This window comes from Sorex araneus, chromosome 3 (assembly GCF_027595985.1).
Source record: "Sorex araneus isolate mSorAra2 chromosome 3, mSorAra2.pri, whole genome shotgun sequence".
In the NCBI taxonomy this organism is placed as follows: domain Eukaryota; kingdom Metazoa; phylum Chordata; class Mammalia; order Eulipotyphla; family Soricidae; genus Sorex; species Sorex araneus.
The window spans coordinates 36,836,733-36,859,955 of record NC_073304.1 but is presented as its reverse complement, the minus strand read 5'-3'; the positions used below and the strand labels follow the sequence as shown (position 1 = coordinate 36,859,955).

The following is a 23,223-nucleotide window of genomic DNA, read 5'->3' as shown; positions in this document are numbered from 1 at the left end:
TTTATGAGCCTAATAATTCTTTGAAACTCTTGACAGGAACACACTATTCCACTTTTATCATCACCTAGATGTTTGAATTGCCTTAGTGACTATTTCTAGACAAGTAGAGAAGTGTGCTGTTACATACAGACTGCTTTGTTCCTGCATTGTGTAACAGATATAGCCAAAAAGATAATTTCTGTGTGGCACTATATATTTTCTTTTTCCCACATATTATAACCTCTGCTGACACTCACAAAACGTCTCATAAGTGGATGGAATACCCTTATGTTTCTCAACCATTTTCTAACCAAGACTCCAAGTCAACCTTGTTTCCTTACTGTGAAATCCTGTCCTTTTAGTCAACCCTGAGTCTCATGCTATGTTCCCCCCTCCTCCACCCCTCAATCCCAACCCTGCTAATGCAAATTTTATCTGTGGCCTCTTTGGATTGTCCTGGGGACCCACCTGAGTCCTAAAGCTCCCAGTTAAAAACACTGCTCTAAAGTGATCAGGTTATTATTATTATATCTTAATTTGAGAAAACTAATGTTTAGATCTAAGTTATTTGCTTTGCAATACAATATTATACTTGAATAAGTTCTACATAGAAAATTTTCATATTTATGATGTCTTATACTTCTCAAATAAATGTCATATTTCAAAGAATATCTAATGCTCATCCTTCTCAAATGCTTTACAAAAGTTGGACAGGAAAGGTCAACATTATTTTTGCTTCCAAAACCAGACAATGAATAAAATAAAACTATAGACCAATATATATGATGAACATGGATGAGAAAATCCTTAAGAAAATCTTTGTGGGCCAGAACTATTGTACAGTAGGTAGGAAGACACTTGTGTTGCATTTAGCCAACCCTGGTTCGATCCCTAGCATTCATATGTCTCCCAATCCTGCCAGGAGTGATTCCTGAAGGCAGAACCAGGAGCAGACCCTGGTTTTATCAGGTATGATAGATAAAATCAGGTATGATTTTAAAAAAATCATCATCATCATCATCATCATCATCATCATCATCATCATCCCATTGATTGTTGATATTCTCAAGCGGTCTCAGTAATGTCTCCATTCGTCCTAGCCCTGAGATTCTAGAAGCCTCTGTTTACTCGTCCTTTCCAACGGTGCCACATTGGAGGCTTTTTCAGTGTCAGGGGAATGAGACCCATCATTGTTACTGGTTTTGGCACATAAATATGCCATGGGGAGTTTGCAAAGCTCTCCCTGGGGGGGAGGAAACTCTCGGTAGCTTGCCAGGTTCTCCCAGAGGGAGAACTAGGTTGTAAGATGTTGTGGGCCGCTTCTCAGCCTCGCGCTTCCGGGAGATTGGTTTTATAGTCTCTGGATGTTGGCTGTTGGTGGAATTACACAGCGCCAGGGGCAGACCCTGGGTGTGACCGCCTAGCTACTGGAAAATGCAGAATCTGGGCAGAAGAGGCCCAGTCCCGATCCAAGCAGGCTTGGAGATCTCCGCCCAGGTCCCACACACCTGGGTTCCTTTGCTGGTTCTTTCATGCATGAGGCTCATCCGAAAAAAAAAAAATCTTGGCAAGATAAATTCAACAACCCATTAAAAGAATCATACAGAATAGTCAAGTATAATTTATTTCAGGGATTTGAGGGTGGTTCAACATACACAAATCAATTCATATGATATACACACCAACACAGGGAAAGATCAAAACTATTCCCTCACATCAATAGATACAAAAAAAGTATCTGACAAGTTTTTAACAAATTCTGTTTTGCCATAAGAAATGGAGGCTCAGAACTAAGGCTATGCCTTAAAACGATGATGTTCATATTAAATACAAAATACTGTTTTATTTAACTTTTTTATTTTATTTAGGTAACATATAAATAAAGACAAGAGACTGAGTGATGATTAATAAAAGGATAGTGAGGTGGGAGGTGGCTTAAAAAGAGATCAGTTGTATGGTGAAAATCAGAGATAGACTTTGGTTCTGAGATTAGTGTAGTATATGCTGATATTGATTTATAAGTGACCACCTGAAACTTATGAAATCTTACTATGCAATTTTGCTTCATCATAATAGGTAAATTTTAGTAATTTTTATGTCAGGATTATCAATTTAAAAATATGTTTTAACACAACTAAGAATTTATTTAAATATTTTAAGTAGGTTCAAAATAATTCAATCATAATCAAGACTGATTAATTTATATAATTCTCAAAGGGCAATATTCTCAAAGGGCAATACAAACAAAGGACAAAAATTCTGAATGGAATGTAATGTTTCATATTGAAAAATAAAGTTCTATCATGATTCAAAAAAAAAAAAGAAATGGAGGCTCTAAGAAAAAAAGGCTGCTGTGGTTTGCTCAAGGTCACAGAGTTTGTTTACAGTGAATCCACAGCCTGAACCAGTTCCTCTGCCATAAAATCTAGGAGGTTGCAACCTTGTGTAACTCCGCACCAAATTCCCTATTACAACAGGCATAACTAAAGAAGGGAAATATCAGAGGGGATGGAATGTGCAGATGTGCTACTCTGTTCAAATGGGACTTTCTTCACTATAAAATGAATATATAAACCTAACAAAGCAAGCCCTCAACTCAGGGTCCTCCTGTATTCTCAGGAAGCCTACTTCATTTTTCCTTCAGTCTTTGTTCTACAGAAACAGGACCTTAGGCCAGCACATTAAATAAGAGACTTCCCATGACAGCTTTTATTTCATAAATACACACACACACACACACACACACACACACACACACACACACTTCTGCCAGGAAACAAATACATTCTTTGCTGAGAAAGGAAACAAGCTGACTGTGGTGAGCTAGTACAGATGAGTAAGAAGGGTGTCCAGATATACTAAGAGAAATAGGTTGATGATGCCCAAAAGTAAAGAGAGAGTAAGAAGGAGAGTGCCTGCCACAGAGGTGGGATGAAGTGGGGATGGTGGAAGGGATACTGGGGATAATGGTGGTGAAAAATGAATACTGGTGGAGGAATGGGTGTTTGATCAGTGTATGACTGAAACTCAATCATGAAAGCTTTGCAACTGTATCTCATGGTGATTCAAAAAAAATTAAAGAGAGAGAGAAATAGGTTATATTTGCAAGACGAGGAGAATGCTCTCTGAGGAGAGCATTCACACCATTCATTTTAATGGCAATATATCATTTACTTCTAGCTTTACACTGCTTTCTAACTTATTTTAAGTTGAGAGGAATCTCATCCCTGGTGCTCCCAAGCTATTCTCATAAAACATACCACACGTTTATAAGATTTGAACCAGACCAAAAATATGCATGAGCAGCCTCTAAAGTGGATACTGGAATTGAGTGAGTAACCATTTTAGACAGTACGTTGTAGAATAGAAGGAGATCAAGACAGAAGATCAGATCAGAGGGGAAATGTCAGAGGATACAGTGGGAGGCACATAGTCAACAAGCCCAGGAGAGCCAGAACTACTTTTTTAAACTCCACATTACTTGTCTAAACATAGACAAAATATTAATATAAATTTACTTGTCTAAACATAGACATATAGCCATATTCATTAATAAACATATTTTAATATAAATATAGTATAATAGACATATTTATTAATATAAATTTACTTGTCTAAACATAGACAAATTAAACCTAGACAAACAGAATTAATAATCTAGGAGAATATACCTTTCTTCATTTTTTAAATTTAATCACCATAAAATTAAAAGTTATTCGTGATTGGGCTTTGGGTATACAATATTTCAGCACAGAACACTTCACCAGTATCCAATTCCCTCCACCAATGCCCACCTGCTCACATCTGCTTCCCACCATTCTTTTATGATAGGCACTTATTCTTTATGCTGTTTAGAAAACTATAGTACATATACACATTGTAATATTGTTTTGACTTAGGAAAAGATAAAGTAAAGAAATTTTCTGCTACATGGAGAGACCTGGAGAGTATCATGCTGAATGAAATTAGTCAGAGGATGAGAGACCAATACAGAGTGACTTCCCTCATGTGAGTGATATAAAAAAAAAACACATAACAGGGGAATTATGAGTTCCCAAAGTAATGGAAACAAAGAACTTAACTCTATTTTACTCTACTATTATCCAAAAACTTAGACTTCCTAAAGTTGCACATTAACTTATGAATTTTGTTGAAAAGAGATGCAGAACATTTTTTTGTATAGTAGAAAAGAGAAAGCCCAAGGCTATCTCTTCTAGAAAATACTTACTTCCTTTTTAATCTAGCCATTTTATTCTATTAATTTATTCTTTAAGTACCTATTAAAAAAACATTCCTCAATATACTTTTTGAATAAGATTTATATTACTGGTCTACTCACTAATGAGTTAGTAAATCTTTATCTCATTTATAAAACTTCATACTATGCTTCAAATTTTATTAATATTCTATTTCTTGCTGTGTGTATAGTCTAATGTTTCTTTATCCCAACTAATATCTTAATGGAACTACATTAACTCACTAGTCAGCTCTGCCTCATTGTACCTGGCAAAGCAAATACCCTTAATATGATCAATTCAGACAGAGAGATGGCTATTTGGTGGAAGTGACCTGAAAGCTTCCTCGTAACTGACCTGAAATTCCATCATGAGAGTTTTGAGGATTTTCTTCTATTCCTCATAGTGATTTCAAAAATCTACTTTAACAATGGGGACAGCCAACCTACTCCCTGGCATGGAAGGACTTTGAACCAAATTCCTCAACCTGCTGGTGATCTGAACTGATGGTCTCAGTTGGTTTATTGGAAATGACCAGCAAATACTTGTCTAAGTTTAATAAAGGGTCGACAGTTTTGTAAGATTGCAATGTTGAGCAGAACAGGCTCCAGCCCTGCCTGGAACATTTTCTCTCTGAATGAAACTGTTCCTCTTGGGAGAAATTTCAAGACTTCATTAGACCTCAGACTTCATTACTCCTTCCTCTCAACTCACAAAACTAACCTTCTACTGCACAAAGAAACATAAAGAAATAGTATTGGGTGGTTATGTAGAAGTCTTTCATTTTACACACTTAACAGGTCACTGGCAACTTTTCACAGTTTATTGAGAAAAACATAGAGCCATTAGCAGGTCCTCTGACTGACTCTCTTTGATGACCTCTCTAAACTCAGAAAACAACACTAATAACAGCTCCAAGAATAGAAGGTGGGCTAGAATTTTAGCCTGAACACTGTCTGCCAGGCAGATTTGCTGGCTGCAGGAGCTTCCCAATAGTGTCTTACCAAGAAGAATCAAGCTGTAGGTCAGCATATTTTGTAGGGCAGCTTTCTTCTGTCTGTTTTTCTGTACTTGTATAGTCAGCATTTACCAGGAATACCAGACTGTGCTGCTTACGATGAGAAAAGAGTTCGGAGCTTCTGTCCTCCTCTGAATCTTTCTGTTCAAAGGAAGATATAAGATATCTAAATATCTAAATATCTTAATTTAGGATAGAAGGTGACTTGCAGGTCACAATGTTAAAATTCTACTGTGTGCTCATGGATGTGCACTGGGTATACATCAGGGCTTACCAGCCCTGTCCTTTGAAGTTCAGTAAGCATTTGTTGAATAAAAGAAAGTAAACTAACTCAGCACCTACAGTGATCCAAACTGTGTGTCAGACATTTTCTTACTTAATTTCTTTTTTAACAACTGTTCTATTTAATAGGGGATTTTATCACCATTATTAGTAAATAAAGGAAGGGGATAGTGGAGGGGAGGAGAGGTGAAGTGACCCAAGACCCTCAGAAGTGAATAGCTAAGAAAAGACTTGAAGGAGAACCAACAGGCTAAAATAAAAAAATAAAAAAATAAAACCTTACTCTTAATAGGAGTCAGATCACGGGATTAAGCTACAAAGTTGGTGTTAAGGAATGATAGAGTCCAATATCCCAAACCACAATGTCAAAACACTGAAAGTTAAGAGGCCTAAACTTTAACAACTAAACTTAGAAAGGTGCCTGTCGACGCTCTTTCACTGTTGGTAGGAATGCCAACAGGTCCAGCCTTACAGAAAACAATATGGACAGTCCTTCAAAAACTAGAAATTATGCTTCCATATGACCCCACAATACCACTTCTGGGAATATATCCGAGGATGCAAAAAAGCACAGTAGAAATGACATCTGTACCTATATGTTCATTGCAGCACTGCTCACAATAGCCAAAATATGGAAACAACCCAACTGCCCTAGAACAGATGACTGGTTAAATAAAGTTTGGTACATCTACACAATGGAATACTATGCAGCTGTTAGGAGAGATAAAGTCATGAAATTTGCTTATAAATGGATAGACATGGAGAGTCATGCTAAGTGAAATGAGTCAGAAAGAGAGGGACAGACACAGAAGGACTACACTCATTTGTGGAATATAGAATAACATCACATGAGGCTGACACCCAAGGACAGTAGATACAAGGGCCAGGAGGATTGCCCCATAGCTGGAAGCCTGCTTCATGAGCAGAGGGTAGAAGGCAGACGGAATAGAGAAGGGATCACTAAGAAAATGATGGCTGGAAGAATCAGTCGGGATGGGAGATGTGTGCCGAAAGTAGATAACGGACTAAACATGATGACCTCTCAGTGTCTGTGTTACAAGTCATAGTGTCCAAAAGTAGAGAGAGTATGGGGAATATTGTCTGCCATGGAGACAGGGGGAGGGTGGATAAGGGTGAATATACTGGGGATATTGGTGGTGGGGAATGTGCACTGGTAGAGGGATGGTTGTTTGATCATTGTGTGATTGTAACTCAAACACGAAAACTTGTAACTATCTCACGGTGATTCAATAAAATTTAAAAATAAATAAATATTTTTTAAAAGAAAGGTGCCTATAAAGAGGGCAGGCTGGAGAAGAGGGAGGGATATGGGAGCACTGGGAATGTTGGTGGAGCGAAGGTGAAGTTGACACTGGTGGTGAGATCAGTGCTGCAATGTTATATATCTAAAACTCAACTATAGATAATTTTGTAAATCACAGTGCTTTAATTTTTTAAGTTAAAAAGAGAAGAAAGACCTGCTCTTGAAACCTCATTCCATTTTCTATTCACATTTTAGTAAAGACCTTCCCTCTGTGGTCTTGTGACTGATTTGTTTCTAAAATGAGCAGCCTCACAGGACTCGGGTTGGCAAGCAATAAGGCATCCACTGCTAGTCCAAGATAAGGACTCACAAAGCCATTTGTACATGCCACAAAATGTGATTATATGCTCAGATCTGTCTCTGGCTATCACTTGATATGCTCTGGCAACAACTGGGTGATCCACTTCCCTTCTGATAAAATGGCAGCATAACAAGCAGAGAAAAGGAAACAAAAGTGGTTTCCAGAGAACATGGATACAAACTCTGTCCCTTCCTGTAGGATTCCTCCAGCAATATTGTTGCATTACACACAGAGCAGGCAGTCACCACACACAAAACTGAAAGCCAATATGTGACTTCTACCCATCATCCTTCTTCCTTTGAACATTTTTCTTTAACCCCGAAGAACTATTTCATTTTTCTTTTTTTTCACTTTCATTGGGAGAGGGAGGAATGGAGTCAAATTTAGAACTTTCATAGCTAAACAAAGTCTTCGAAATAAAGTCTAAATCAGGGGCTGGAGAGAAAGTATAATTTTAAAGCACTTGCCTTGTACACAGTCAAACTGGGTTCAATCCCCTCTTTGGCATTGCATATGGTCCTCTGAGCCCTGCCATATGTGTTTCCTGAGTGCAGAGTCAGGGGTAACCTCTGAGCATCACTGGCCAAAAAAAAAAAAATAGAAATAACATCGAAACTAATGAGCTCTGGCAGGAACTGCAAAATTGCCTCTTCAGCATTAAACCACAGTGCACCATGAGTGACTCTTGACTATCCATGAGTTTCAATTCAGACATTCCAGAAAGTCATCTCTTGTTAGCTCCAGCATACACAGTAGGGTTCGTGTAATACCTCATATACTCACCCACAGGCATAAGCCTATGCACATAGCATCTCTCTCCCTTTCTCTCTCTCTTTTCCCCTTTCTCCCTTTCTCCCCACCCCCCCGTCCCACACACACCCAGTGAGATGCCTGCTGTAAGCTCCCACAGCTCTCTAAGCTGCCCCTGGCATGGCGTTGACTAAATCCCATCATTCCCAGGCTTTCCCAATAAATCCTTCATCTCCACTCCATTTGGGGACAAAGGTTATATCAAGAGAACTGTTCCAAATTCTGAATACTGGCCAGGAAACCAACAAACTCTTGAGGAGGAAAAAAATGCAGAGCAAAGAAGGCTGTGCCCAGACCCATCCTCCTGAACATAAGGCTCCACTTCCTGAACTGGAACTTTCCTCAGGCCTAATGCAATTCTCCCATGGCTCATCCAAGCCACTGAGGGACAAAAGCGGAGGTCTAAGAAAAAGCAAGCTAGAAGGAATGATTGTTCTCTGAGGAAACCCAAGCAAGAGTTTCGGGCTCCAATGACAAAAGTCAGAGCCATTGCTTAGAAATATTTACAGGGCCCAGTGGGACTGCAAGGATTGTTTGTTTCAAATGTTGGCTCCACTGATGGCCCTGGGCCTGTAGGGGGTGGGACAGGCCAATGGGGTCTCAGGAACAGCTGTTTCTGACCCATATATACTGGGCTGGCTAGAGGCAGGAAATTCCATGTTGTAACGGCTGGAGTTCTTCCCTTCATTCCTGGTCTATGAAGAGGTTGTGAAACGGTCATTAATGAAATCCTCTAGGCAGATTTCAGGAACATCTGGCTGGCCTCAGAGTGGAGGAAGGGAAAGACTGAACAGCACCAAGAGCTCTGAACCACGCTGTCTCAGTTTCCTTCCCATCACTAGCCTGCCATGTGAAAGAAATAAAAATGTTTCCTCCTCTGTCGGCATTGGTCCCAGGTTTTAGTGCAGCTGGGTCCACCTTGATAAATACCTTTGAAGCTAATCTAGAGTGGCTTCAGTCATGTTGTCAAGTTGAACACAGGAATATCTAAGCAGAAAAATTGTTCCTGATGTCTGGCAAACCTGTGCATTTTGGTAAGTGCTTTACAAAGAACTAGCCATTAAGAAGTATCTTGCATACATGTAGCCCATGAACCTGAACACAAATGAAAGTGAAATTAGCATGCAGTCAGTTACTCTGAGTAGCAGACTAAAAAATTTTGCTGGCATATGTTAAAGGTATGGTTATAAAAGGTTGCTATTCAGCTTATCTTTTATTTCCTGCACAGCTAATGGTAGGAGAAATAAAAAATCATCTCTCCAGTGCATTTGCACATTTTTTCAATCAACAGAGGTGGGGTGAATCATATTCTCCTTCATATTTTACTTCCCTTTTCCAAAATAGAATACCTTTTGGGGAAATTTAAATTTGCTCTTTCCATTCACCAGGAGAATCGTATTACTCTTGCATTTGAGCTGTTCAATTTCAGTTTAGTTTCAAATTGAGACTGTATTTCATTTCCAGATATGTATAGAGTGTTTAGTATCCCTTTATTACTTCTCACTTTTGGACACAATTGCTCGGCAAATCAGTAAACCTGCTGGGTAAATCAAACTCTCTACTTTTCACTATCAATATATCCTTTAGGCATGTGAAATCAGACCTCTTCAACATCTCCTTCTGCAACGGTTTTAAAACTGGAATGAATCAACTTAATCCCATGAATATTTAATTTTTTTAACTATTTGAAAAATAGATGGCAATCCATTTTCATGTTATTACTCGCTTTGTCTTATAGACTATGAAATATGTAGATAGGAATATTCTTTATTGTCTGTGTCATGTTAAGATTTCTATGACAAATCAGAAGAGAGATCTCTAATAGAAGAAGCTCCTCTCGGGAAAGTTCTATATCCTGACAGGTTGCAAACAGAAGAATAAAACCATTTAACTGAGGAAAGAGTTCAGCATTCATTTCCTTCTGGAGTTTGATCTTGCAGGGCCTAATAAGGATCAATAAACAGACTATGGAGTGCCTTAAGACACCAATGATGTTCATCTTAGATGAGAAAACCTGGACTTGGCTCAGCCCATCTGCTCGCTACAGCCTAAGGTTGCATTTTATTTGGAAACTGTGCTGTCGCCTTGGTTTAGAATGTACATGTGTATGGCATATGCTTCTTCCTCCTGCCCAGGGAGATGCTGGCATGGAGAGATGCAAAGCCTCCTGATTGAAGCTTGCCTTAATGTACTCTCTTCTCTTCTCCCCTAGTTACTGTGACTGTGGGAGGCAAGCAGCATTTGCTTGGATTGTATGACACTGCAGGACAGGTACATTTTCATTATCTTCATTATCTTTATTCATTGAAGGTGTTGGAAGGGGAAAAAGTGATCTACTCAGCTAGGCGTGGGACAAATAATACAGATATTATCTCTTTTGATCATTTGGGATAATTTGTCATCTATCTCAATGAGGACCTGATGATGATTTATTATCTACTTCAATGATGATTCAATGGCACCATCTAAATATCTCAAAATTATTTATAATTATGAAATATGATGTTATTACTCTATTGATAGCTAGATAACAGCTCATTTGTTGATAATTATGAAAGTAACATATCTGTCAAGAGTGGCCACTGCTTTCAACCATTACCAATTCCAGATTTAGGATTAGAAAGCCAACTTTGTAAGTTTTTGTTTTACCCATTTCTGTTCATGTTATGTTCTTTGCTCACCTTTCTTTGAAATGTGCTGTGGAAAGATTAAAAAAAGACATCAGGGATGGGTACTGTAGGGAGTGGGAGGAAGATAAAATATTGGAAGTAGAGCTGGAGAGACTGGAGAGAGGTTACAGAATTAATCTTATATATGAACAATACCAGAGTGATACCCAGAATTACATATGGTCCTTTGAACACTGCCTGGAGTGACCACTGAGCACAGAGCCAGAAGTAAGTCCTAAGCACAGTTGACTGTTGCCCATCCCCAGATTTATTTTAAGTGTTACAAGAAAAGCCAGGATCTTGAGTGTTTCCAAAAATAAATGTCAAACACTGAGTAATTTGGGATTAACGCTGTTTTCACTAAAATTCTGGAAATGTTCTCTGTTAGAAATACTTCTTCAGTTGGAGGACCTGGCCTACCCTAATGGAAGACCAGAAACCAGAGGCCTTAGAACTGTCCTCTGTCTGATGAAAAGGCCAGCCTGGCTTTCTTTCCTTGAACCCCAGGTCACAATGATGAAAAGTCACTGATGTCACAAGCTCCTGGGCTGGAGAGGAAATAGTTAAATAATTGATGGCTGTGACCTAATTTTTTAGATAGAACTTTTATCACCATATGCCTTGGATTGATTTATTTAGGGCAAAATCAGCAGGCTGTTCAGTTTGTCCGAATTCATATTTCTTAAGTCCTTTGGAGTGAACATTTACCCGTGTTCCTTCCCACTGTGAGTTTCCTGGTAATTGTTATTTGTAGTAATGCATTTGTCAAGGCTTTTTTTTTCACAATTATCTGGAGAATATGTCTTTTTGCCCAACATGAAAGCTATGTACTATGTGGAAAAAAAAATAACAAATGGAATTCTCATTGGGATTTCTGTGCACATTTGCAAGGACCACTATATAAATGGCTGCGGCACATCAAAGATTGCGGTTGAGCAGGGCTGGCTGGGAGAACCTGGGAAAACTAGCCTCAGACTCAAAACTTCTAAGAGCATCCAGTTTCCCCTGACAGACACAGGCTGCTTTGGCCAGCTAAATTCAGGAACCGGTTGTGAGGGCAGGGAGGAGGGTGCAGAGTTTGATCTCTCACATCAATACCAAGATGCATGACCAGAAAAAGGTGCATCATGCTGCCTGAAAGAAAAAATCATTTGGACTCCTCAGAAATGAGCTGCAAAGGCCACAGTGCAGTTCATACATGGCTGCCCAAGCACCCAGAATCATTCCAGCTACATGGCTCTCAGAATTGTAACTTACTCTCATGGGAATTCTAGATCATTAGCTGATTCCCGCTCAAAAGAGAGGAAGGTTATGTTTACCCTGTGGTCAATTTTATGACTGATCCAATTTGAAGAGTTCAGTACAGAAAGGATTGTTGTCTGACTCTACAATCTCAGTTTCCCTAGCCTTCTGAAGAGCTCTCTGAAGCCCTCATGCTTATTCAGTTCTCCCTTCCCCTATTCAAGATCATTATTAGTGTCCGAGCATTAATTGCCCCCAGAACAACCTCCCTAGGCCTCTATTCAATTTTAAATCCAATAAAAATGTTTTAAACCTTTTTTTGTAGAGTGTAATTACTATTTCCCATTGCTCTGTTCCTTTCAGTAAAAATTTTTGATAGATTAGTATCAGAATTAAAGTTCTAAGGCAGTGGAAAAATATCTCAAATGTCCAAATGAAAAAGAGCCGAATGACTCGAACCACTGAGATGGAAAAAAGAGGTGAGCACCAGTAAAATATTTCAATCATTAAGTAATATCTATTTCTTGGATTTAATTTCCACCTTAATGTCTTCTCCACCTACTTTGAAAGATTAGTGATGGCCAAGATTCATAGGAGAGAAAATGGTATCGGGGGAAAAAATCAAAACATCTCTTAAGTGTCCTTCTCCACCTCAGTCTGTGATTCAATTCTTCAAAAGATGAATTCAAGAACTCCTCAAAGAACTGGAGCAATGAAGCAGTTTGAGGCTATACTCAAGAGAGAATGTTTAAAAGTAAGGAATTATTAAAGGTTGGGATCCAGTATGCTAGAGAAAGACATGAAACTCATTTTGTTGAATGATGCATCTCAAATCAATTTGCATCAGAATCACATTAAACCTACTTAAAACCTAGCTACCAGCCTGCAACTTTCTGATTCTATAACGTGGAGACCCAGAATCGGCATTTTCTGGTGATAGTGCTGCAAGACCCCATATTTTGAGAACCATTATACTAGGAAGTTGACCCTGAAAATGTGTTTCTCTAAGAGAACCACCAATCCTGCCAGGGAACATCTTACTAGGGCAGGATGGCCAATCTCCAGACAACTGAATCTGAAAACTCACTTTTTAAAAAATCCCTAGGTGATTTGTATATTCACATTAAAATTTGAGTAGCACTGCTGGAGAAGTCTTAGTGGTTGACACATTGTTCCTAAAAATAGGAGGGTGTAGTGCAAAACAGCCATTGCTTGAGCTGATTCCCATGGCTCTGACTTTCTGACAGTGAGCTTTTGCAACATATTCGTCCTAAAATTTCCACTCCCAGTTTCAGGTTGAGTAAACCACCCTTCTAGTTATATTCAAGTTTCTGTGACACATTGAGGCAATTCAGATAAAAGGTTGCCAAGGAATCATACAGTAAAAAAGTGATGTATGGAACTAACATATACAAAATTCACTCAGTCGTACTGGATCTGCAATTGGTATTAATAAAGAATATTGAAACTCTAGATCAAATACACCATTATTGCAGATGCCCCACAGCTAATAAACATCAATAATTAATTCAAATGTACTCGTTTGGCCATAGCTACTAACGGGAAAGGGAGATGATCTCCAAACCAGTTGATTAATCCCTCAACTACAAAAAGGAAGTACATCTCACAATCTGGCTCTAGAGTCCGAACTTGCTGTGAATAATTAGATTTTCCTACATGAATAAACCAAGAAACTATGCCCCTCCTCCTCATCTACAGCTAACCTCAGGTCAGAATTAACTGAAGCAGGCTCCAGGAGCACGCATTAGGAAAGGCAGAGTCATATTTCAGAACTTGGAGCTCATTATTTCTATCCCTAAGATCAGTGTTAGACAAAATCATTTGACCCGGAGTCCTCCACTTTACAGCACATGGTGGGCCTCAGAAACCACGCCGTCCGCAGGCCCAGCCTGAGCCTCTCCCACAAACCAGACACACATTTGCTGAAGTCAATCGCTAGTGAACGCAGTAGGCTACACTGCCTTGCACATAGCAGGTGCTCGTTTGGGGTTTTTTTTTATTTTATTTTTTATTAGAGAATCACTGTGATATATAATTACAAACTTATGAACATTTGTGTTTGCATTTCACTCATACAGTGATCGTTTACCCATCCCTCCACCAGTGCCCATTCTCCTCCACCAATGATCCCAGTATCCCTCCCGCCACTCCCACCCCATCCTCCACCACCGCACCCTGCCTCTGTGGCAGGGCATTCCATTTTGTTCTCTCTCTTTTTGAGTGTTGTAGTTTGCAATAGAGGTATTGAGTTCGGTCTATAGTCTACTTTCAGTTTGCATCTTCCAACAAATGCTGGTTTTAAGTTTGAACCCCACCACCAACAAACCCCTGAAACAAACCAAAACTTGGACTTTGGTTCCTCTGAAGTTCCTCTGGAGACAAGGTCTTCAGCACACTGGCTCCTCTGTTGGGTAGAATCCCAAACCTGAAGTTAGGCAGGGAAGTGAGGGACTTTTTCAGGGCCACTGCCCATGACCCTCAGCTTGTGGCTTGCATGGGGAGGCAAGGTGACCAGACATGCCAGCCAAGTCCACTTCAGTCACGCTAACTTGGGGCACGCAGCACCTGCCCCTCCTAGTGCCTTACGAAGGGCTGTCTGAAATGGTTTTTCAGACTTTCAGATCTTCGGCTCAGCTGCGGAGAGTCTTAGAATCAACTTTTCCATAGCGTACATACAGCCCAGTTTGTTTAGGAGCAACCCCGGGGAGAGCAGGATGCCGGGGCGGGGACACGGCAGCAAAGTCTGGACATTCGCCAGCAGAGGAAATCCACGCTGGGAGAAGCTGCTTTCCCAGGCCAGGGCTCAGAGCCAGGCTCCCTCCCGTGCCACTGCCCCTGCCTAGCACACAGCCAGCCACAGCACGAAGAGGCCTTGATGGTTCTTCACAGGGAACCCCTCAACTACATACAAGAAACGTGGACTGCTCCACGTTGTCGCCTTCTAGGCCCAATTCCAAGGCCAGCACACCTCCCAAGCACTGTTTACAGAGGTGGCAGTCAAAGAGGAAGGAGAATCTCCTGGTTTCTGGGGTATCTGGGTTTTTTTCAGCAAAGCAAACCCCTAAATTCATGCACTCCAGGATAAGAAGCACAGTATAGTATTTGTTTAGGAGAAATGCCAGCCCCAATGCAGAGTGAGTGTGAGAGCAGGAAGGCTGATAGCTGTGCCCTTCTCTCAGCAAGGCCAGCCAGCCCCCAACTATCACTAAGTCATGAAGCCACTCTCTTGGGATGGCTGAGGAAACAGGGGCCAGTCCAGGAGGTGAGGGTGACTAGAGCTCATTTTTGACCACCCCAAGGCCCCTGGGGAGAACAGGAGCCTTCCCTTTTGCTATCAGCTGATTCTGTGGGACCATTTGGAGCCCAGGATTTGTCCTTGCCCTTCTTTGCAAAGTTTGCCAAAATACTACAAAACAAGCATTTTTCCTTATTGAACAATTCAACTTTTCTCCTTCACATGCATCTTAATAGGATTTTAGAAGTGCGCATTTTGCAGGACCCATACAAAACTAGTTACTGGTAGAAGTAAACTTAGTTCATGATCTTCTCCCCAAATTATAAAAAAAAATTATGGGCTCTGGGAACCTGACTCAGAGAAGCAATCGGAGTTTTAAAGCATTTGGGTCTCATCACTACCCAGTCTAGGAAAAGTCAACGTCAGACTCAGCCCTGAGTCTTGGAGCAATAAACAGGGCCTGACCTCTCTGGTTGACATTGGATGACAGATTCTTACCCACTATCTGGTTGATGCCAGATTCTGGGCTCCAGGTGACCCAACCAGACCATAGTCTTTGCTTGCATTGCTTATGTAGGTGAGGGGTTCTTGGCGAAGGAGATGAGATGTCTTTGTACCATGGCTGGCTCCACTTTGGGTGGCCAACAATGAGAAAACATCTGGCTTTGAGTCCTAGGTCTCTTGAGAAGTCCTAAGTGATCTCTAAATGTAACCTGAATTTTTCCTACAGCACTCCTATGAGACAAACATTCTTTTCTTTTTGGGTCACACCCAGCAATGCACAGGGGTTACCTCCTGGCTTTGCACTCAGGAGTTACTCCTGGCGGTGCTCAGGGGACCATATGGAATGCTGGGAATCGAACCCGGGTTGGCCGTGTGCAAGGCAAACGCTTTACCCGCTGTGCTATTGCTCCAGCCCCTGAGGCAAACATTCCTATCCACCTCATTTGACAAACAAGGAAACTAAGGCAGAAAGGACCTAGACAAGATCATCCAGATTGGCAGGCATGACAGGGATTTGAAAACTTGCAAACTATGTCTTCCCCCCAAATCTGTGCTCTGATCTCTCTGCAATGCTCCTGCCCTAAGAGAGTTGCCTGGTCTTCTTTAAGCCAAGACTGACAGTATACTTATGGGAAAGAAATGAAAATAGGGGAATGAGAGATAGAACAATGGTTAAGGTACATGCTAGGAATGTGGGTTTGATCTCTGATGCCACATGGTTCCCCAAGCACCACCAAGTGCAGTGCTGGAGGTCCTTAGCACATCAAGGGGGTGAGGGGGTGCTGGGAAATCCTGGGCACAGGTCTGAGCAGCAATGCATCCTCAGGTTCTTGCACTGAACCTGAATCCCCTGAGAAGCGCTGGTGAGGCCCTGTGACTCCAACACACACACACACACACACACAAAATCAAAAATATACTTGTGCTGAAATTCTGAGATAAATACCACTAAACTTAAAAGGACTTAGAAGCAGAAATCTATTTGCCAGAGAACTAGGAATGGGGCCTGGGCAAGCAAAAGGGCGAGCTCCCTGCTGCTATTCTGAGTCCTCCAGTAGCACCAGCAGAACCTGGAAACTCACTCAAACTATCCCAGGGTTTCATCCCAGACCAGGGGGTGCCTAGATCCAGTCAGGAAGAAATGAGAATCTCAGGGGCACTGGAACATGGATTCTCAACAGCATTGCCCCAGAGTTTCCTGCATTCAGACCATGCGACAGGGATTGTTTGCATGTCTAACACAGTCACTTATCCCCTGGCTGTGCCCCCTGACACATCTGCTCCCAACATACAGGGGGTCTAGAAGTATGACCCATCTACTGAGTTGTTCCTCAAAAACCATCCATAGTCTACAAAGGCAGAGCGGCAGACCAGTGGAACAGGGTTGAATACTCTGACATATACCCCCAAATATATGATCATCTAATCTTTGATAAGGGAGCAAGAAATGTGAAGTGGAGCAAGGATAGCATGTTTAACAAATTGTGCTGGCAAAACTGGACGGCTACATGCAAAAAAATGGGCTTAGACCTCCATCTATCACCATGTACAAAAATCAGATCAAACTGGATTAAAGACCTCAACATCAGACCAGAATCCCTAAGGTACATTGAAGACAAGGTCGGCAAAACCCTCCACGACATTGAAGCCAAAGGTATCTTCAAAGCTGACACGCCACTGGCTAAGCTAGTGAAAACAAAGATAAATAAATGGGACTATCTCAAACTAAGAAGCTTCTGCAACTCAAAAGAAACAGTGACCAAAATACAAAGACAGTCTACAGAATGGGAAAGGATATTTATGCAGTACCCATCCGATAAAGGGTTGATAACAAGGATATACAATGCACTGGTTGAACTCCACAAGAAGAAAACTGCCAACCCGATCAAAAAATGGGCTGATGAAATGAACAGAAACTTTTCCAAAGAAGAAATCCGAATGGCTAAGAGGCACATGAGAAAATGTTCAACATCACTAATCATCAAGGAGATGCAGATCAAAACAATAATGAGATATCATCTCACACCACAGAGACTGGCCCACATCCCCCAAAACAAAAGCAACCGGTGTTGGCGTGGATGTGGGGAGAAAGGGACTCTCCTTCCTGCTGGTGGGAATGCCGACTGGTTCAGTCCTTTTGGAAAACAATATGGACGATTCTCAAAAAGTTAGAAATTGAGCTCCCATTTGACCCAGCAATACCACTCCTCGGAATATATCCCGGAGAGGCAAAAAGGTATAGTAGAGATGACATCTGCATTTCCATGTTCATTGCCGCTCTGTTCACAATAGCCACAATATGGAAAAAACCAGAGTGCCCGAAAACAGATGATTGGCTAAAGAAACTCTGGTATATTTACACAATGGCATACTATGTAGCTGTCAGGAAACATGAAGTCATGAAATTTGCATACAAGTGGATCAACATGGAAAGTATCATGTTGAGTGAAATGAGTCAGAAAGAAAGAGACAGACATAGAAAGATTGCACTCATATGTGGAATATAATGTAACTGAGAAGTACAAGTTGGCAACGATGCAACTTCTGGCAGATATCTCTCTGGACTTAGTTACTAAAATACTAAATTACAGAAACCCAAAACTGAGAGGCCCCTAAGTGTGGTCACTGGAGCTCATACCTCTTCATCCTCAGCAATGGAAAACAAATTATCTAATGCTTCCTTTTCAGCAGGTCTGACTTTAGGGGAGAGACTCTCCAAACAATAATAGTGAGTTTTGTTGAAATATTGTATGCAATCAAAGTGAAAGTAAAGTGAAATTTATTAGTTACACAGGCGGGGGGGGGGCTTAGGGTGGGGGGGCTAGGGGCGTGGGGGGGGTTGGGGTGTGAGGGGGTGGGGTGGAGCTATACTGGGATTCTTGGTGGTGGAATATGAGCACTGGTGAAGGGATGGGTATTCGAGCATTGTATAACTGAGATTTAAACCTGAAAACTTTGTAACTTTCCACATGGTGACTCAATAAAAAATTTAAAAAAAAAAAAAAACCATCCATAGTCTAAGCAGGTCTGCCTCCAAGATGCCCTCCAGTCTTTTGTAGTGAGCTGAGGAGAAAGCATTCAAGAACTCCCTCCCCCATTCCCTCCTGATCCCCACATTCCCACCCCCCACTCCAGCCTCTGTCAACTCCAGCCCTGTGACTCCCCTTCTCAGTCTTTGAGTGTAAAAATTGGTGTCTTCAAGAGGCACAAAAGTTGGGTTCTTCAACCCTCAAATGTCAGCTCCACAAAGCTCTTCTACATTCTTTCAACATGTGCTTACCCAATTAAGGTTCAAACATGCTCAGTGGCAAAAAAAAACCAAAAAAACATGAAGGCATTCCTCAATCAATACTTGCCACCAGTGGCTCACACCAGGATGTCCACTGGACAGACAGTACCAACAGAAATAGTTTTTGTTGCCGAAATTCCGTAGTACACTTTACCTTGGTGCCATTTGGCAAAGCAGACCACTAGTGACAAAGCCCCCAGATTGTGGGAAATACAAATTGCTGAGCTGGTGTCAACATCAACATAGTTCCTGTAAACTATCAGGACCAAATTCAAATCCTATAACACACCTTCAGAATCAAGGGGACATTTCTTCTAATTAACTCTGTGTCCCCGCCCTCCCCACTCCTCTGTTTCATAACCACTGCCCGTGGCTAAAGGGACTGAAATGAACCCTGACTAGCCCAGATATGGGCCTGTTTTCAAGGTATACTTGCTCTGCAGTCCTGATACAATCATTTAGTCTACCTAGGCCGGGTGAGGCCCAGGCTATTGGCTGTGAACCTGATTCGGGAACCGCTGTTCAAACTAATTTCTAGGTCCTCTTCAAGCCTCCACTTTGCATTTCTCCAATCCAGTATATTCTGCATCATTCTTTTATCAAATTAGCTAACCAAAGGCAAGAGAAATGACAGCTGTCTCACTTGCACAAAGATTGCATTATTTTTAAAATAAGATTGCTCTTATTTTCATTTTCTTTCCCCAGCTGGATTGTTAAATCATATTCACCTTATATAGTTCATCTTAGCGTCGTTAAAAAGTGCTAGACATTCAGCAGGCAATTAGTTTATTTTAAATAGAATTTCACAGCAGTTTTCACAGAGAGAGATACAGGATACAGAGTGGGAAAAAGTTCAATGAAAGACATGATCAGAACTCACTTGGGCCTTGATGATCCTGCCAGGAGGGAAAAAAAAACCATAAAACCAAGTTTCCCCTGGGTCCCACCTGCAGTTTACACAGCAACCCATGGTTTTCCTAACTTTTCCATAAGGTAAGCGCAATTCCTTTGATAGCTTCTGGATAAAGAACCAAGCAAATATTATCCTTTTGGACCACTTGCTATTTGCTTATCAGATTGTGACTTTCTTTTTCCGGGTTGTTTTCCTGCCCTGAGTTTAAATAGACAGTGTCTGCTGCCATCTGGTGGTTATTATGAGAAGCTGCAGATCCTACAATAGATAATTGTATCTCTTCCGAGGCCTAACATTTCTTAGAACCCTGAATAAAATCACATTTATATAAAAATTCCTGGACAACTGGAATCTTGAAGAAAGTGATTAATATTTCATTTAAAAGTATTATATTAATCCAAATAATGGGGTACAATTAAGAGCTAGAACTGAGTTCAGGGAAGTACCTCATCCTGATATACAAAAGCTTTGTGACTGGCCTATTACTGAATTTCTCTGAATCTTTTCTCCCTCTTCCATAAAATGTGGGTATTGATGGTTCAACACCTTCAATGCTCTTGTGAAAATTCTATGCTTAAGTCCTTGAAACATTGTCTGACAGTTATAAGTTCTGATGTGTTCTCCACTGATGATGATAAATATGATGGTGAGGTCAATCAGACCTCAACTCCGTGCTAACCCCAGACCAATTAAAGAGACTGCCAGATACCCAAGCACATCTCCAGATTTAATTGGTCCCAAATTAGTTAAGGGAAAGTCAAGTAATTGGCTACCAGGCAGCAGTATGTTCTTAAATTTCCCCTGGGGGATTCTAATAAAATTGACCTAGAGCAAATGACCCACAGAAAAACCGTGTCCCTTTGAAGGTCATTTATTATATGACCACTCAGTGTCAATTATGGAATATTTGCTGGGGACATAGTAAAAATTCAACCTGATCCCAACATCACTTGGGTAAAGTCAGGTAGGATGATGAAATGGCAGAAGCAGTTGCTATCAGGACCAGCTGTAGATTGTGGACTGGAAGATGAGTTATTCATCTGCAGGCCTCACAGCAGCTCTCTAAGGGAAAGCCTATGAGAGGAAGGAGAGGGGCAGAGACCATAGGTGACAGATGTGGCTTTCAGGACAAGTGATGTAAAGAGGACAGGTCAGTGAGAAAAAAATGGGTTGTCTTCTTCCTCACCACAAATTCCCACTGCCTTATAGACATACACATACACACATGGGGCCAACTTGATGGACATGCAGTCAGCAACCTACCCCAAAGCCCTCTGTAATGACCATTCATCCTAGATGCATTAGGATTTGAAGATTTTTTTCAGCGTACTTGCCATCTTGCATTGCATTTTAAGTAAACTTTGCTTAGATGTTATTACAGTAGTAATCATGTGGCAGCCATATGTACTGAGTCCCAGTGTGCTGGGGACTCAGGGAAACTAAGGATTCGATCAATGCATGATTATCAACCAGAAATGGCCACACTTAGCCTCGTAAGGGACTTCCAGTCACATATGTGCGTGTCTGTGTACAACCCTCTTCATAAAGGCATTATGAGAGACTGATAGATTTTAAACATCTGGAACAGATGTAAATTAAAAATAAGTGGTACAACAATATAATTGATTACATAAACAACTGTATATAAATATTTGAGTCAAATAGTTTATTCATCTCTTTAAAATAAACACATACATGTCATACATGAATGTTAAAAAATAAAATATTTGGAAGGATATTGTTAGACAGTGGTTCCCTCTGAGAAGAGGGAAAACTAGTCTATCTATCACCTAAAGGAAGAAAATAAAGTTTTACTTCTCTTTGTGCTTTGGTAAGTTTCATTTTTTTTGTAATGAGCACATATGAGTTCTATATTTTAATGTTAGGAGATCCTGATGAATGAATTGATATGTCACCGAAAGCTCTATGCACACATGAAAAAAAGTGTAAACTTTTACGTGTGGTAGCATCTTTGCATGTAGAATACATGTATGTGTATGTACATATCTTAATTGTTAATGGGAATGAACATGTCATGTTGTATTAGTAAAAGTGTCTATGTAGATTATATACACATACAAAAAATAGCTACTTTTGGCTTCTGTATTACTGAATTCTGAAAAAATAATCAATCCTTCCTATTAAATAGCAGTTTTCACCCTAAATTCCCCTAAAACATTTTTCATACAGTAACAGTTATTTGCTGACATTTTGCCAAAGCTGAAATGATCTAATGTTTTATATTGTCCTTATAATCCTCCATCAGATAGTACATACAGAAGCATTTGATGTAACCAAGAACTCTTGAGCTAGAGTATATTCTAGTCTGAAAAGTCTTTTCAGAAAAAAAATAATTAAACTGTCAATTGTTTATTAGTCCACACCACAACCTTTAAGAAAACTTAGAAACAAATCTCAAATTCTGACAAGACAAATTTCTCTAAAACTAGATTTTGTGGTGTCTGATCTGGCAAAAGCTCTTCGCTTGACATTTTAGTTTACTATAAAATAAATTTGAATGAAATTTTTAGGAATTACTTAAGAAATGTCTAAGTTCTGGCCAATGGTCCACTCACCTAAGTCCATATTAAATACATTTTCAATGTTATTGAAGAATTTTAATAATTCAGATTGAATAATACAGATGAAATGAGTGCATTTTAGAGTACATGAATTGCTTAGTTAAAGCAATTCAAATAATTTTTAAATTTAATCTTAAAAGGGGATTTTTCATAATTTGTATACAAAACATGGTGAAAAAGGAACTCTTAGTAACTTCTGATTAAAATGTTGTCTGGTAGAGCCTCTGTGGAAAACAGTAAGATTTCTCCAAAAACGTATGATCCATCAACTCTATTTCTTGCATTTAACCCCAAATACCAAAACATTATTTTGAAAAGATATATATGCACACTTGGGTGCACTGCAGGACTTAGGACAATAGCTGGGACATGGAAACAACCCAAATGTCCAATGACAGGTGGATGTGGTATAAATAAATACACAATGGAATACTATGAAGCTTCTAAAAAGAGGACATCTTGCAGTTTGTCACAGTATGGAAGGAACTGGAAGGCAGGCAAAATAGATCAGAGGGAGAAGTATAAATAACAGACAATTCAACACATCTGTAGTATATTGAGAAATAAAACAAGGAAATAGACAGTACAGAACAATGACAAACCTTTAGCCCTGAATTACAAAACTGAGAATGCCACACAGTAGAGGGAGCTTGGGAGTGAGTGAAGAGATGGACTAGAAGTGACATGACAATAGTGGAGGATCTTGGGCATTTTGGTGGTAGTGAGGTGCAGTACTAGTACATAAAAACTGCAAATATTAGCACTATTGTAACCATGTTACCTGAACTATAATTTTAAGATGTTTAACTTTAAAAAGAA

General features: G+C 40.2%; 1 protein-coding gene across 1 annotated transcript in view; it reads left to right on the top strand.

Annotated features, from left to right (window-relative positions):
- RHOJ (ras homolog family member J) overlaps positions 1–23,223 on the top strand; it is a 115,382-nt gene that overhangs the window by 77,208 nt on the left and 14,951 nt on the right. Inside the window, exon 2 of the mRNA XM_004612370.2 lies at positions 10,162–10,220. Coding sequence (XP_004612427.1) covers positions 10,162–10,220 — 59 coding nt within the window. The remainder of the gene's footprint in view (positions 1–10,161; positions 10,221–23,223) is intronic.